This window comes from Chiloscyllium plagiosum, chromosome 40 (genome assembly GCF_004010195.1).
Source record: "Chiloscyllium plagiosum isolate BGI_BamShark_2017 chromosome 40, ASM401019v2, whole genome shotgun sequence".
NCBI lineage: Eukaryota > Metazoa > Chordata > Chondrichthyes > Orectolobiformes > Hemiscylliidae > Chiloscyllium > Chiloscyllium plagiosum.
In genome coordinates, this window is record NC_057749.1 from 13,434,212 (window position 1) to 13,450,107 (window position 15,896).

Consider the following 15,896-nt stretch of genomic DNA (forward strand, 5'->3'; position numbering starts at 1 on the left):
CACAAAGAATCCATAGAGGGATATAGACAGATTAAGTGAGTGGGCAAAAACCTGACAGATGGAATATAATGTGGGTGGCATGGTGGCTCAGGGGTTAACACTGCTGCCTTACAGCACCAGGGATCTGGATTCGATTCTAACCTCAGGCAACTGTCCATGTAGAGTTTGCACATTCTCCCTACGTCTGCATGGGTTTCCTCCAGGTACTCCAATTTCGTCCCGCAATCCAAAGACGTGTAGGTCAGGTGGATTAGCCATGCTAATTTGCCTGTGGTGTCCGGGGATGTGCAGGCTAGATGGATTAGCCATGGGAAATGTGGGTTAACAGGGTTGGGATGAGCTGGCTTCTTACTGCTGTTGTTTTTATTGATTTGCTGAGGAGTCAATTTAAAAAGAAATAGCTGACTTCATTCTCAGTGTGGTGTTGCATTCCAGAAGTGTAAAGTGGAAGCTGATGTTTGTACTTGACTATAGATTTACAATAAAATCTAAGTGTTTTGATGCCTAGTTCACCAGACAAAGGTAAAGTCACCATTCTCTTACAGCACCATAGAACTGTTCTCTTAGACAGTCATACAGCACGGAAACAGACTCTTCAGCCTGACCAATCGAAGCCGACCATAATCCCAAACTAAACAATCCCACCTGCTTGCTCCTGGACAGAAAGACGATCACCATGCTTTGGGTGAAGGGAGAGTCCTTCATGGTAACCTCAGGCTGTTGAATCCATGCTGTGGTAACATATTGTATCACAAACCAGCTGTCCAGCCAAGTAAGGCAGCTAACCCCCACCTAGACATCACCTTATGAAATAGCATCCTCTCTATCTCTCTCTCCTCCTCTCAAGCCCACCACTTTGGAGACACTTCTTCAACTTTTAAAGTCTCATTATGTGGCTCAGTGTAAAATTTTGTTGATAGTCCTCCTGTTTAACATATTGGGATGTTTCACAATGTTAAATGTTTAAACAAAATGCAAGTTAGTGTTGAACCAGGGCTTGCCAGTTTGGATAGTAAATCCATTCAAGGAGCTTCTCTATTTGTTAAGCTCTACCCTTTGGACTGCTCAGCTGTGTCCTTTAAACATCCTTGAGGAGAAAGTGAGGTCTGCAGATGCTGGAGATCAGAGCTGAAAATGTGTTGCTGGAAAAGCGCAGCAGGTCAGGCAGCATCCAGGGAACAGGAGAATCGAGTTTTCGGGCATTCCTGAAGAAGGGCTTATGCCCGAAACGTCAATTCTCCTGTTCCCTGGATGCTGCCTGACCTGCTGCGCTTTTCCAGCAACACATTTTCAGCTCCTTTAAACATCCCTCCACTGGATTATTTGTATCACCGAAAGTATTTGATTATCAACGTCATTCCTGCCCCATTCCCTGATATCTATCCAACTCATTTAGAAAGAGTTAAGTTGTCTCAGACTCCGCTGTTTAGACTGCACATCAAATTCATACATAGATTCCTACATTTGAGGTGAGCTAATTATAAACTTACACCTTCCATTTCATAGCATGGGCGAGACACGTTGCAACTGCATCATCTGGATCGCTCAACAACTTAATGGCTTCAATCGTGACTGTTCAAAGGTTCAGCAGAAGCAAGTTCTGATTTCATCATAACTTAAAGCCCCAGATCCACTTGTATCAACCTTCACTACACCCTCCCAAATGCTCAGCCCACTTGGAAGGCCCTTCAAATCAGCAATGCAGCATGCCATTCAGCCCCTCTGGTTTGCTCTGCCATTCAATAAGATCATGGCGGATCAGATTGTATCGTCAACTGCACCTTCCTGCCGACCACTTTGAATCCCTTGTATGTCAAATATCTATTGGTCTCTGCCACTCTGGGCAGCACCACAACTGGGTGAAGCAATGAACATTTGTATGTTGCAGTACAATGTCACTACAGCTGCCTATATTAAAAATGGCATTGCCACTCTTAATGATGCTGGGCAGCATGATGGCTTAGTGGTTAGCACTGCTGCCTCACAGTTCTAGGGACCTGGGTTTGATTCCAGGCTCGGGCGTCTGTTTGTTGGAGTTTGCACATTCTCCCCGTGTCTGCGTGGGTGCTCTGGCTTCTCTTACAGTCCAAAGATGTACAGGTCAGGTGGATTGGCCTTGCTAAATTGACCGTATTGCCCTTGGATGTGAGGGCTAAGTGGGTTAGCCATGAGAAATGCAGGTATACAGGGAAAGAGGAGGGTCTGGTGGATGCTGTACAGAGGGTCTGTGTCAACATCAATGGGTCTAATGACCTGTTTCTAAACTGTAGGGTTTCTATGATTCTACCCATCTTAAAGATGGCACCATTCACATGCCACAGGCTGAAAATGAGCTCCGAGGTATTACCAGAAAACTAGGACACATTTGGTTTTCCACTGAGATCCTATTTTGTTTGTTACTGAGTCCTACCTGATGCTCCTTGTTTTAGTGCAAGATTCCTATGATCATTAAGATATGGTGTTAAATGAGGATATTGGGAAAAGCAACAGATGAAATAAGTGAATACAATATTTCATTGCTTGAGGCCTACACTGAAATCCAGTCCTAACTCTAGTGAGGCTCAGAACAGTTCTGTCTGTCATCACACATTTCCACATCAAACTATATGGATGCAGTGATCTTGAATTTCAGCCCGCATTGGACAGATGCACACCAGAAAAGTAATCACATGGAAAATGTAAGGTAATTCAGAATAGTCAGCATGGATTTGTTAAGGGAAAATCATGTTGAACTAACTTGCTGGAGGTTTTTGAACAGGTAACCGAGAGAGTTGATGAGAGCAGTGCTGTTGATGCGATGTACATGAATTTTCAAAAGACATACAGTACTGTGCCATATAATAGACTTGCAAGGAAAGTGATAGGTCATGGAATAAAAGGGATAGTAGCAATGTGGATACAAAATTGACCACTTTTAGAACATAGAATATAGAACAGTACAGCACAGTACAGGCTCTTTGGTCCTCGATGCTTTGTCAACATTTTATCCTGCTCTAAAATCAAACTAACCTATATTTTACTATCATCAATGTGCCTATCCAAAAATCGCTTAAATGTACCAAATGTATCTGACTCTTCCACCACTGCTGGCAGTACATTCCAGGCACCCACCACTCTCTGTGTAAATAACCTACTTCTGTCATCTCCCTTAAATATTCCTGCAATCACCTTAAAATTATACCCCCTTATGATAGTCATTTCTGTCCTGGGAAAAAGTCTCTGGCTATCCACTCAACCTATGTCTCTCATCATCTTGTACACCCCAATCAAGTCACCTCTCATCCTTCTTCTCTCAAATGAAAAAGCCTTATCTCCCCCAACCTTTCTTCATAAGACATGCCCTCCAGTCCAGGCAGCATCCTGGTAAATCTCCTCTGCACCCTCTCCAAAGTTTCCACATCCTTACTATAATGAGGTGACCAGAACTGAACACAATATTCCAACTGTGGTCGAACCAGGGCTTTATAGAGCTGCAACATAACCTCGCAGCTTTTAAACTCAATCCCCTACTAATGAAAGCCAACACACCATACACCGCCTTATCAATCCTATCAACTTGGGTGGAAACTTTCAGGGATCTATGGATGTGAACCCTAAGATCCCTCTGTTTCTCCACACTGCCAAGAATCCTGCCTTCAACCCTGTATTCTGCATTCACATTCGACCTTTCAAAATAAATCACTTCACACTTTCTCAGGTTGAACTCCATCAGCCGCTTCTCAGCCCAGCTCTGCATCCTGTCAATGTCCCATTGCAACCTACAACAGTCCTCCACACTATCCGCAACTTCACCAACCTTCGTGCCATCGGCAAACTTACTAACGCACCCTCCCACTTCCTCATCCAAGTCATTTATAAAAATCACAAAGAGCAGTGGTCCCAGAACAGATTTCTGTGGAACACCACTGGCCACCGAGCTCCAGACAGAGTACTTTCCATCTATCACTACCCTCTGTCTTCTATGGGCCAGCCAATTATGTATCCAGACTTTCAAATTTCCCTGTATCCCATGCTTCCTTACTTTCTGAATGAGCCTACCATGGGGAACCTTATCAAACACCTTGCTAAAATCCATATACACCACATCCATTGCTCTATCTTCATCAAAGTGTTTTATCACATCCTCAAAGAATTCAATGAGGCTTGCGAGGCATGACCTGCCTCTCACAAAGCCATGGTGACTATTTCTAATCAAGCTATGCTTTTCCAAATAATCATAAATCCTGTCTCTCAGAATCCTCTCCAATAATTTGCTCAGCACTGACTTAAGACTGATTGGTCTCTAATTCCCAGGGTTATCCTTATTCTCTTTCTTGAACAAGGGAATAACATTTGCCACCCTCCAATCATCTGGTACTACTTCAGTGGACAGTGAGGATACAAAGATCATCGCCAAAGGCACAGCAATCTCTTCACTCACTTTCCATAGAAACCTTGGGTATATCCCATCTGGCCCAGGGGCCTTATCTATTCTTATGTTTTTCAAAATTTCAAGCATATTCTTACCAACTTCTTCAGAGATGTTATTACAACTGGAGCAGGTGGGATTTGAACCCAGGCCGTCGAGCTCCAAAGTAGCAGCATTACTGCAGTGATTGTAAGAATGTCATTAAAAATCACACAACACCAGGTTATAGTCCAACAGGTTTAATTGGAAGCACACTAGCTTTCGGAGCGACGCTCCTTATCACCTGATGAAGGAGCGTCGCTCCGAAAGTTAGTGTGCTTCCAATTAAACCTGTTGGACTATAACCTGATGTTGTGTGATTTTTAACTTTGTACACCCCAGTCCAACACCGGCATCTCCAAATCATGTAAGAATGTCAGCCAGGTAGACCTCATAGAATATGAGTTCACTGAATGGGGCTATTAATCTGGTCCAATCAGGGAGCCCTGGCTGACAGATATAAAGAGGAATGTCAGAGGTTCAGTTCACTCTGAGAGCTGGCTTCATATGCAAATAAAGGGTGACTTGATCACAGGATACCGGCCTCTGTGATGCACTAGCCCTGGCTGGTTTTATATTCTTCCTGCAACATAGATACTCTAATTCAGACTCAGGTTCAAGCTGCACTCCAGAGAGTTGAGAACAAAATCTACACTAACCTTCCAGTGCCCAAACTGAGGGGTTGCTGCACCACCAGAGCTGCCGTCTCTGAACAAGGTGTTAAACCAAAGGCCCTTTGCCCTCTTGGATGGGCATAAATATATCACGGTACAGTTTGGAGTAAGTGCATTCTCCTCAGCATCACAGTCAACACTTACCTCTTAGTCAGCATCACAAAAACAGATGATCTGGCCTTTATTGCTGTTTCTGGGATCTTTCTGTGCACAAATGGTATGCACCACTTCATAATTACAACTACACCATCAAAAATGACTTAGTTAGCTGCAAAGGGATTTAGGACATCCTAAGGCTGTAATAAAAAAAAATGAAGGCAAATCTTTCTTTTTACAATGTGCAACGTTGCACACAATAAGTTTAATTTTGACCAAAGGACCTCACCTATAGGTCACCTTAACTGCGAAAAATGGGATAGCACGGATGGCAGAGCACCTCATGAATGTCCCGATGCACTTCAGATATAAGGTCTCCAGCAAATGTGAACACAATTGTGGAGGATGGGACAACCTACAAGAGGAAGCTTCTGTAGCATGATCCCGTAAGAGAGGTTTCTGAGCTACACTCAAGAGAGTTTCATTGTGAATGGCTCTCGGGGTCTAAAGAAATCCTGGTTTGCTGGAGAAAGGCAGACAATGTCCATCCGAAACAACAGATGGCTGTCATCAGTGCCAACATGGTAGGAGAAAGTTACATGGCCCATTTAAACACTGTTAGCATTGTGTTAACACCAACTGAATATTCACTCTGGGATCTCAATGCTGCCCAACCCAGAATCTACCCAGAGCTCTAGGTGTTATTTCCCTTTCACTTCTTGCCAGCTCCAACATGATTTATCTCAGCCTTGAAAGAGGACATTCTGCTATTCAACCCATTCTGTCCATTCCGTGAGATAATGCTTTATCTTTATTCGAACATGACCCTTACTGCTCTTGCTTACCACCACCTAATAAATGAATCCCAGGACTGAAACTAGACCCAAATCCTTATCTTGGCCATTCTTTTATTTACAGAATACACTACAAATTACAGACTAAATAAGAACCAACAGAACTGCAGATGCTGTAAATCCAAATCACAAATAGAAAAGCTCAGCAGGTCTGGCAGCATTTGTGGAGAGAAATCAGTTAACGTTTCGGGTCGAGTGACCCTTCCTGCTTTCTACCGGCTATCCCAGTGTGGCAGCAGTTTCTCCTTATGAGAGTTGTAATTAAATAATGTCTTCCTCCTGGATATATATAACTAATCTATCATTAAAAAATGTGTTTGTTGTCTTGCAATTAAATGACCGTAAATAGGCATAGTGGCACTCACTAACTCTGTGCCCCTCTCTGGCCTGCCTCCCAGCTCGAACTGGCTGAAGCCTTGCTGTGGGAGACGGACAGCTGTCTGGCAAGTGGTCCTACTCAGCGCTGGACTCAACTGCTTCCTGGTAGCGTCCGTGGTCCTGGTTGTCCTCCTGCTAACGCTGGAGCTCCTTATCGATACCAAGTTACTTCAGTGTGAGTACAGTATGACCTTACCCGCTCAACCTTCCCTTCTCCAATGCGGCCTGTTCAGTCGTTTCTTGGTAGTCATCATCCCTTTTCTCTCTTGTTGAAGTTACCAGTGCATTCCAGTTTGCGGGGATCATTCACTGGATAAGTCTTGTCATCCTCTCTGTTTTCTTCACTGAGGTAAGCCGTTGCTATTTGTTAAAAAGCGTTTCATATTTGCTAATGACTGTGCAATGCTATTTACTATCTCTCCTGTGGCACTACTCATATTAAGATAGCAGATGTACTGATTTGGTACACCATTCATTTGCCAGTTGAACATACTGGCTTCATCACACGGCTGGAAAGGGACTAAAGGGCCAGTTGCTAAACTGGTTGATGATAGAACAATAGGAAAGTAAATTGTGGGGAGGATGTAAAAAGGCTATAAACGAATGTAAATAAGTTAAGGGAGGGGCATTGCTCAATTGCCACTCAACCACCACATCCCACTATAATGTACGATTAATTGAACTCTACCAGTATACATTGATGCTTACTCTACTGTTAGCTGGCCAATCTCTAAATGTATGCCAATGTTACCCTCCTACATCATGAACTTTAATCTTCTATAACAATCTTTAATGTGGCTCCTTACCAAATGCCATCTGGAAATCTAAGTACAATATATCTACCAGCTCACCTTTATCCACAGCATAAGTCTATCTCAAAGAACTGCAATAAATTGGTTGAAATATGATTTCTTTTATAAAGTCCACGTTGACTTTTCCTGATTACCTTGAACTTTTCTTAGTCTCCATCTACAACGCTGGTGGCTCACCTCTGCCTCACAATGCCAGGGACCCGGGTTTGATTCCACCCTTGGGTGACTGTGTGGAATTTGCACATTCTCACAGTGTATGCATGGGTTCTCTCTCGGTGCTCTCATTCTTCCCACAGTGCAAAAGAGTGCAGGTTAGGCAGATTGGCCATGGCAAATGTGGGTCTGAGTGGAATGCTTTTCAGAGGGTCAGTGTGGACTTGAATGGCCTGCTTCCAAACAGCAGGGATACTATGATAACATCTCCATCGTGCTCCTGAGGACAGGTGCCAAATTAACTGGCCTGTTGTTTCATGCTTTCTGTCTCCCTCCTTTTTTTGAAGTTTATGAATTCAACCCAAAAATGTCCAAGAAACAGGGAGCAAGCAAAAACCACCCAGCAAAATGAACAATTGCCCTCACCAAGTCCAGCTATGCAAGGACATATAAGGTGAACTAAGGAGCTTCATTAAGTTTTGTCCCTTTATCAGGGAATAAGCTTCATAGAAACACAAAGGTTGGAATGGGACATATAGCCCATTGAGCCTGCTCAATCATTCAGTTAGCTAATGGCTGATCACCTAACAACATCATTGTCTTGCACTATCTTCATATCCCTTAATGTTGCGAGATTCCTAAATCTGTCAATCTCTGACTTGAACAGACTCAATGACTAAGCTTCTACAGCCTCTGGAATTGAGAATTCCAAAGACTCACCCTCCTCTGAGTGAAGAAATTCCTCATCATCTCAGTCCTGAATGGTCTGTAGTCATGAGAGTTTGGAAGGATGAAAGAGGATTAGATCGAAATATATCAAATTCTAACAGAGCTCGGAGAAAGTGAGGACTATAGTGCTGGAAATCAGAGACAAAGAGTGTGGTTCTGGAAAAGCATAGCTGGTCAGGCAGCATCCAAGGAGCAGGAGAATCGACATTTTGGACATAATACCGAACGTGTTTCGGGAATTTCTAATGAAGGGCTTATGTCCAAAATGTCGATTCTCCTGCTCCTCAGATGCTGCCTGACCAGCTATGCTTTTCCAGCACCACACTCTAACAGAGCTAGACAGACTAGATGCAGGAGAAGTTGTTTCCCATGCTTGGAGAGTCTAGAACCAGAGATTGCAGTTTGAGGATACAAAATAGACCATTTCGGACTGAGGTGAGGAAAGATTTCTTCACTTAGACGGTGGTCAACCTGAGGAATTTGCTACCACAGGAGGCTGGGTTACTAAGTATATTCAAACAAGAGCTCGATAAATTGTTAGATATTAAAGGCATCAAGAGATTTGGAGAGAAACTGGGAATTGAGCACTGAGAGAGAGGATCAGCAATAATCAAATTAAATGGTGGAGGAGCTTTGAAAGGTCAAAGAGCCTACTCCTGCTCCTTTCTATGTTTATAAATAGCTTGTCCACTCTACATAAGCCAAGATCAGGAGTCTCTATGGAGAATATTTAGGCTCAGTGCCCATCCCAGTGAATTCAGTTTATACACTTTGTATATGGCTGTTGATTGGAACTGCAGGATTGAACAAACTTCGGGGTAACTTAGCATTTTCACTCACCCTGCTGGTTGAAAATGGTAATGTCACACCGAGGCCCAGTGGGCCATAACAGGCTGAGCTGTACACCACAGCCATCTCTCCCCACACCTGATCGGGAAATGCTTTGGGGTTAAAATCGTTGAACTGCATTGTGGCCTCCTGACACTTAACGACCTTGTCATGGAGTAGGCTATTTAACTTCTGGTCAATATGACAGAATTTCCTTTCCTCCCCAGAACATAACTCAGAAAAGTCAGAACGTTTATGTCAGGGAACTGCTCAAAAAAACAGACAGCGCATGTATGCTGTGTAGGTCATGATGCACGGAAAGGCTAAGTCTCTGTTGTGTTCTCTCTCTATCAGACTGTCTTCAGGATTGTGGTACTTGGCATTTGGGACTATATTGAGAACAAACTGGAGGTGAGTTGTGCATTTACCTCAGTGCACGTTTTTGCATGTGTAGCCATGTCCAAGGTCTAGAACATCAGAACTAGATCAAATATATTACTCTTCATTGAAATTCTTGCCTCTCAACCTGCACAGAAACCAGTGCTGCGTTGCCTGATCTGTGAGGAAGGAAAACAGTTCATGAGTTAGCAAAGGGTCTTTTCTGTATCCTCCTTGTACAACAGTTACAAGTGCAGGGAAAGAAACAATTTTATATTGTCAACATGCCTATGCTATGGCCATCAGTGGCACCAAAAAATGGAATAAGGTAGGCTATTCAGCCCATCTGATTCATACTGCCACTTGAGTAAACTTTGGCTTACCTCTTTGCTCTATATCCTGTTTAAAAACCACCATATGTTTCTTTTTAGATTACTTACAGCGTGGAAACAGGCCCTTTGGCCAAATAAGTCCACACCGACCATCCAAAGCACGGACCACCCAGACCCATTTCCCTACACCTAACACTACGGGCAATTTAGCACGGCCAATTCACCTAACGCGCACATTTTTGGAAAGTGGGAGGAAACCGGAGCACCCAGAGGAAACCCACACAGACACGGGGAGAATGTGCAAACTCCACACACAGAGTCACCTTGAGGTGGGAATTGAACCCGGGTCTCTGGCACTATGAGGCAGCAGTGCTAACCACTGTGCCACCGTGCTGCCCGTTTTGCTTCAGCTGGAAAATGAGAAAGTCAAACAACTTTTGCTTTCAAGGGATTCTTGACTGGGGCAGGGATGGCAGAGAGTATCAGGTTAACATCACAACAAGTAACAACTCACCTGGACCAGTTACAGGAGTTGAGGAGGTTGAAGACAAATTAATCTGGATGTTTTTATTTTCCCTTTTTGGCCTAGGTTTTTTAAAATACCCTCCTGGGAGATGACATGATAGGTATAAGAAGTGGGAGTGAGTCATGAGTACAGTCTATTATCATGGTGTTAGGGCAGGCTCAAAGAGAAAATGGGATCTTTCCCTGTCCATGTATGTACATTTCGCATGTATGTACATTTCATCACCAGGTATTTGACCATGTAGCTGGGATTTGACCACTGACCTCAGACTGAGGAAGGTCCCAATCAGAGGTGTAAAGCCAGAGATAGGACTTTGTGCAGATGGGACTGTTGCATTTTTTGTGTACCACCCCAAACCTTTCACTCACCCAGCAGGAATGGCTAAGTCTAGGATCCAACCCAATCCTGGAACTGATTCCATTGGAAAAGCAATGTGATTATACATCTCCATTGGGTCGAGCAGCCAATCACGTTTCCATGGAGATGTATGCTGCTGAGTTCTTGCAAGGAAGAACACCATGGATACAAGCAGGAGGAAGGAATAATGACGGAGACGAAGTAACATTTGCCTTTATCACACACGGGAACAGGCATATATACAGAAAAACACACATATGGATTCACATACATACAAGCACACACACAACCATACACACAGGAACAGATATATTCACAGAAAAATGCACACTCACATAAAACACATGCCCAGACTCACACACACATATACTCAGAAAAACAACACAGAGGCACAAACGCAAAACTGTATGCATGAAAATGACATACACAGAATCATATAGACTCAGACAAACACACACAAAAGGGCAGAGATGTACAGATAGAAAAACACGCGTACATGCAAAACACGTGTATAGGAACACACACACACACACACGCCTTCCATCCATGTTTGAGTCAAATCTCAATCCCATTTCAGAAAGAAAACGATATGATAACGCAGTGTGTTGCCTGTTCTCAAAATAATTCTGTAAGAAATCATTAATAGAAAGCAAGCTATGCTAAGCAGCCCTGCTGCAATGGTAAATTGGCACTGTGCTCATTAACAATACGTCCAGAGTTACAATTCGTAGTTAACTGAGACTCGCTTGTTGACCCCAGCTTGAAGTGGTGCATGGGGATAATTATACACCACAGGACATTAAACCGAGTGGCTGTTTCCCTGTTCATTCTTCTCTGCTTAAATGTGTCTCAGTGTAAACACAGCAGCTTTAACTTAATAATGAAAAGAAAAGCTGCAAAGCCTAGAGATCAGAGTTCAAAACAAGAAAATGCTAGAATTTTTAAAAATTGTTCCTGGGATGTAGGTGTCACTGTCTGGGCCAGCATTTATTGCCTGCCCCTACTTCCCCTTTAGAAAATCATGTGAGCTGCCTTCTTAAACCGCTACAGTCCATGTGCTGTAGGTAAATCCATAATACTGCTAGGGAGGGAATTCCAGGATCTTGACCCAGCAACAGTGAAGAAACATTCCCAAGTCAGGATGGTGAGTGGCTTGGAGGGGAATTTGCAGTAGGTGGCTTTCTCATGTGCCTGCTGCCCTTGTCTTTAACACAAAAGTGGATTGCACATCAGCTTGGGTTTGCTTCCTCTCCCAGCTTGCTTTGTGGATAGCAGACCATGTAAAAGAAGATGAGCAAAGTATGGGTGTGTCCCTGACTCAGTCTTATACATCTATCCATCCCACGTGTCTATAGCCACCCACTGACCCATTTACCCACTCACTCATTTAGGAGGAGGTGGTGGCCTGTTGGTCCAGGTAATTAATATTTTCGGGACCTGGTGTAGATGGAATTTGAATTCACTAAAAAAATTAGTATCTAATAATGACCATGAGTCCATTGCTCTAGTTTGGTTTGGTTTGGTTTGGTTTTTAGCAGGCTGGCTGTTCACTGAAAGCAGTCATTCAGTTTGAGGCTGCTGGACCAAGAAACAGCTACTTGGAAGAAAGTTTTCCATGCTGAATCCCTTTGCTGTCCCTCTCTCTCTCTCCCCTGTAAGACTCTGTGTTTGATTTTTCCTTTTTTGCCAAGGGGTGTTTATGGGAGTTGTTGCAAGCATTTGGAACAGCATCATTAAGTTGAGATAATCTATTGGGTTTTAGGATAGACTAAGTTATTTTTTATACTGTTCTCTTTTCGTTCAGTAATCTTGTAAATAAATTCTATTTTATTTAAAACCGAGTGGTTTGACAAACTGCATCACTTCTGGAATATCCATGCTACACCTGCCTAAAACATCTCGCAAAGTTAGGGTCTGCATTTCTTTCTTGAAATGTTTTGAGGGGGTCTGACCTGATCCATAGCACTAGCCTACATGTAACTCCATACCCTCAGCAATGTGGTTGACTCTTAAATGCTCTCTGGGCAATTAGGAATGGGCAATAAGTGCTGCCTGGTCAGCAAAGCCCTCATACCATGAGTGAATACAAAAAAAACCCATGGGCAACCAAACATTCACAATCTCTTTAAAATCCATGGGCATCAATCGCAAGACCCAGGATTTTTTGCCCATCCTTATTTGCTCTGGAACTGATTGGTTTGTAAGTGCCATTTTAGAGGACAACTAAGATTGCTGAGGGTGTGGAGTCACATGAGGACCAGACCAGGTAAGAACAGCAGATTTCCTTCTCTAAAGGACATTAGTGAACCAGATGGACTTTTACAACAATTCATCATCATCACCATCATCATCACTGAGACCAGCTGTCAATTCCAGATTTATAATTTGAATGTCAATTCCACCAGACGCCCTCAGAACATTAAAATAAAAGCAAATTACTACAGATTCTGGTAGTCTGAAAGAAACACAGACAATGTTGGAGAAACTCAGCAGGTCTGCTATCATCTGTGAAGGAAGAAGCAGAGTTTTGAATCCGATGTGACTGTTCTTCACAACTGTTCTGAAAGGGAGTTCATACCAGACTCAGAATATTAACTTTGTTTCTCTCTCCATAGATGCTGCCTGACCTGCTGATTTTCTCCAACATTGTTTGTGTTTGTCCTCAGAACATTAAACTGGGCCTCTGGAATGTGTTGAAAGCCATAGTTAGATTCTGTATTAATACTGTATTTAGGTGCCGCACATTTTGACTCTAGAAATATAGGTGGGGTCGTCGGTATGTTTCAAAATCATGAGTAGCTGGACTGAGTAGATAGCCAGAAACTATTCATGAAAGGATACAGAATGAAATGGCAAAAATTATTTAAATTGGCAAAGGAAATTAAAAAAGGTGTGAGAAAAGTCTTGTTCATGCAGCGAGTGATTAAGGTCTGAAATACACTTCCTGAGAGTGCTGTGGAAGCAGTTTCTGCTGAAGTATTCAAAAGGAATTAGACTGTCACCTGGAAGGCTCCATAAATGGGAAATCACACCACTAGGTGGCGTGTTGCAGTTGTGGGTAGTAATTCAGTTAGCACAGCTCTTATTGTGAGGTGTAGGTCAAGTCTGCAACAGAGCTGTCCCAAGGGGGACTGGGGATATTGTGCGGTACTTCACTTCTGCCCTGGGGCAAAATTGCACATATCAGTTAGGGTTGAGGCCAAAACATTGGATGTTTCCAAGAAGGAGTTAGATTTAGTCCTTAGGGTTAAAGTGATTAAGTGGTAGGGGGATAAAGCAGGAACAGAGGACTTCATCATATTGAATGACAGAGAAGGCTGAAAGGGTTGAATGTCTTACTCATGTGCCTAACTTTTATGTTTCCATATTTCTGTATATCTCCAACCCCTATCAACTGACTATGTAATTTATTATGGCTCAGACCATTATCCCCCCAAAATATAGGAAGGAATTGCCTAGGACCTAACTTCTTTATTTATTTAAAGGCAAGTATAAGGTGCTATGTTCCAGATATAATTCAACTGGTCCATCACTAAGTTTAAGCAAAACACACTTTATTCCTACAAAACAGTTAAAGTACAAACAAAATGAACTGACAGAACTTTTGAAATGCTTAACAAGATAATGTATCATTAAAGCACTAAATATCAATTGTTTCTTGATCCAATGGGCTGAGAAGTGGCAGATGGAATTTAACTGAGATAAATGTGAAGTGTTGCATTTTGGTAAGGCAAGTCAGGGCAGGACTTTTCACTTAATGGTGGGGCCCTAGGGTGTGTTGCTGATAAAAGAGACCTTAGGGTGCAAGTTCATAATTCATTGAAGGTGGAATTGCAGGTAGACGGGGTAGTAAAGAAGGCGTCAGTACATTAAGTATAGAATGTAAAACTGCAGCTCTACAGGACATTGGTAGGCCACTTTTGGAACACTGTATTCAGTTTTGACCTTCTTGCTGTAGGAAAGATGTTAAACTTGAAAGGGATCAGAAAAGATTTACAAGAATGTTGTTGAGGTGGAGGGTTTGAGCTCTAGGTAGAGGGTGAATAAGCTGAGGCTAATTTCCCTAGAGTACTGGAAGCTGAGGTTAGGTAAGTCCAAAACTAGACGGCATAGGTTTAAGGTGAGAGGGGAAAGATTTAAAAGAGATCACCTGTTCACACAGAGGATAGTGCGTGTATGGACTGAGCTGCCAAATGTGATGGAGGCTGGTACAATTACAACATTTAAAAGGCATCTGGATGGGTATATGACTATGAAAGGTTTAGGGGGGTACGGTGGCTCAGTGGCTAGCATTGCTGTCTCGCAGCACCAGGGACTCTGGTTTGATCCCACCCTCGGGAAACTGTCTGTGTGGAGTTTGCACATTCTCTCTGTGCTTGTGGGGGTTTCCTCTGGATGTGCTGATTTCCTCCCACTGTCACAAAGATGTGCAGGTTAGAGGTTTTGGCTGTGCTAAATCGCCCATAGTGTTCAGGGATGTGTAGGTTAGGTGCATTAGTCAGAGGAAATGTGGAGTCATAGGGTAGGGAAATGGGCCAGAGTGGGATACTCTTCAAAGGGTCGATGTGGACTTGTCAGGCCAAATAGCCTGTTTCCACACTGTAGGGATTCTATGATATGGGCCAAATGTTGCAAAATGGGACTAGATTAATTTAGGATATCTGATCAGCATGCACAAGTTGGACCGAAGGGTCTGTTTCCGTGCCATGTAACTCTAAGACTGTATGTTTCAATATAAGCAGCATCTCATAAACACACTCCGGCAAGGCAATTTAGCAAACCAGTTTTATCCTCATGTGCTTATTGTTTTCCAATTCAACCAAAAGAACGACAAAAAGTCTGCCTGTTTTATCTCTAAGAGGAAAAACATCTGTCTAAGTCTTCACCAGCAGCACAGAGAGAGAGCTTTATTGGTTAACTCCAACAGCCAGCTAACATTATCAAAATCAAACTGAAAGCAAAGCCTAAAGACCCTTGGTTCTGTGTGAACCTGACCCTGTCCACTCCTGTGTCTTTTGTTTAACTTGTAAAAAAAAAACCTAGGGATAACTCAAAAGCTGTTACCAACTGTCTGTCAAAAGGAGATTTTCAGCACCACTGTGATAATATCTCTTTACAAGAGAAACAGGACAGAACACATCTCTCTTAAAGGCCCAGTACCATCGCAAAGTGTGTCTCAAGTCAGGGTGCAATTGAATATGTGCAGATAGATTGCAGTGACCATTTTGCATTTGGAACACACATCGTTCATATCCAAAAAGGAAAAATATGAAGTGTTATGGGGTGAAGGCTAGACAATGGCACTAAGCAATCAGTTCATTTGAAAAGCCGT

The 15,896-nt window shown here is 42.9% G+C and overlaps 1 protein-coding gene across 2 annotated transcripts in view; it reads left to right on the plus strand.

The window, feature by feature from the left end:
• The window catches only part of tmem266 (transmembrane protein 266), a 155,739-nt gene that overhangs the window by 98,205 nt on the left and 41,638 nt on the right, over positions 1 to 15,896 (plus strand). For both annotated transcript variants that reach the window (XM_043680377.1, XM_043680378.1), the window contains exons 4-6: positions 6,470 to 6,624; positions 6,725 to 6,798; positions 9,326 to 9,382. In XM_043680377.1, coding sequence (XP_043536312.1) covers positions 6,470 to 6,624; positions 6,725 to 6,798; positions 9,326 to 9,382 — 286 coding nt within the window. The remainder of the gene's footprint in view (positions 1 to 6,469; positions 6,625 to 6,724; positions 6,799 to 9,325; positions 9,383 to 15,896) is intronic.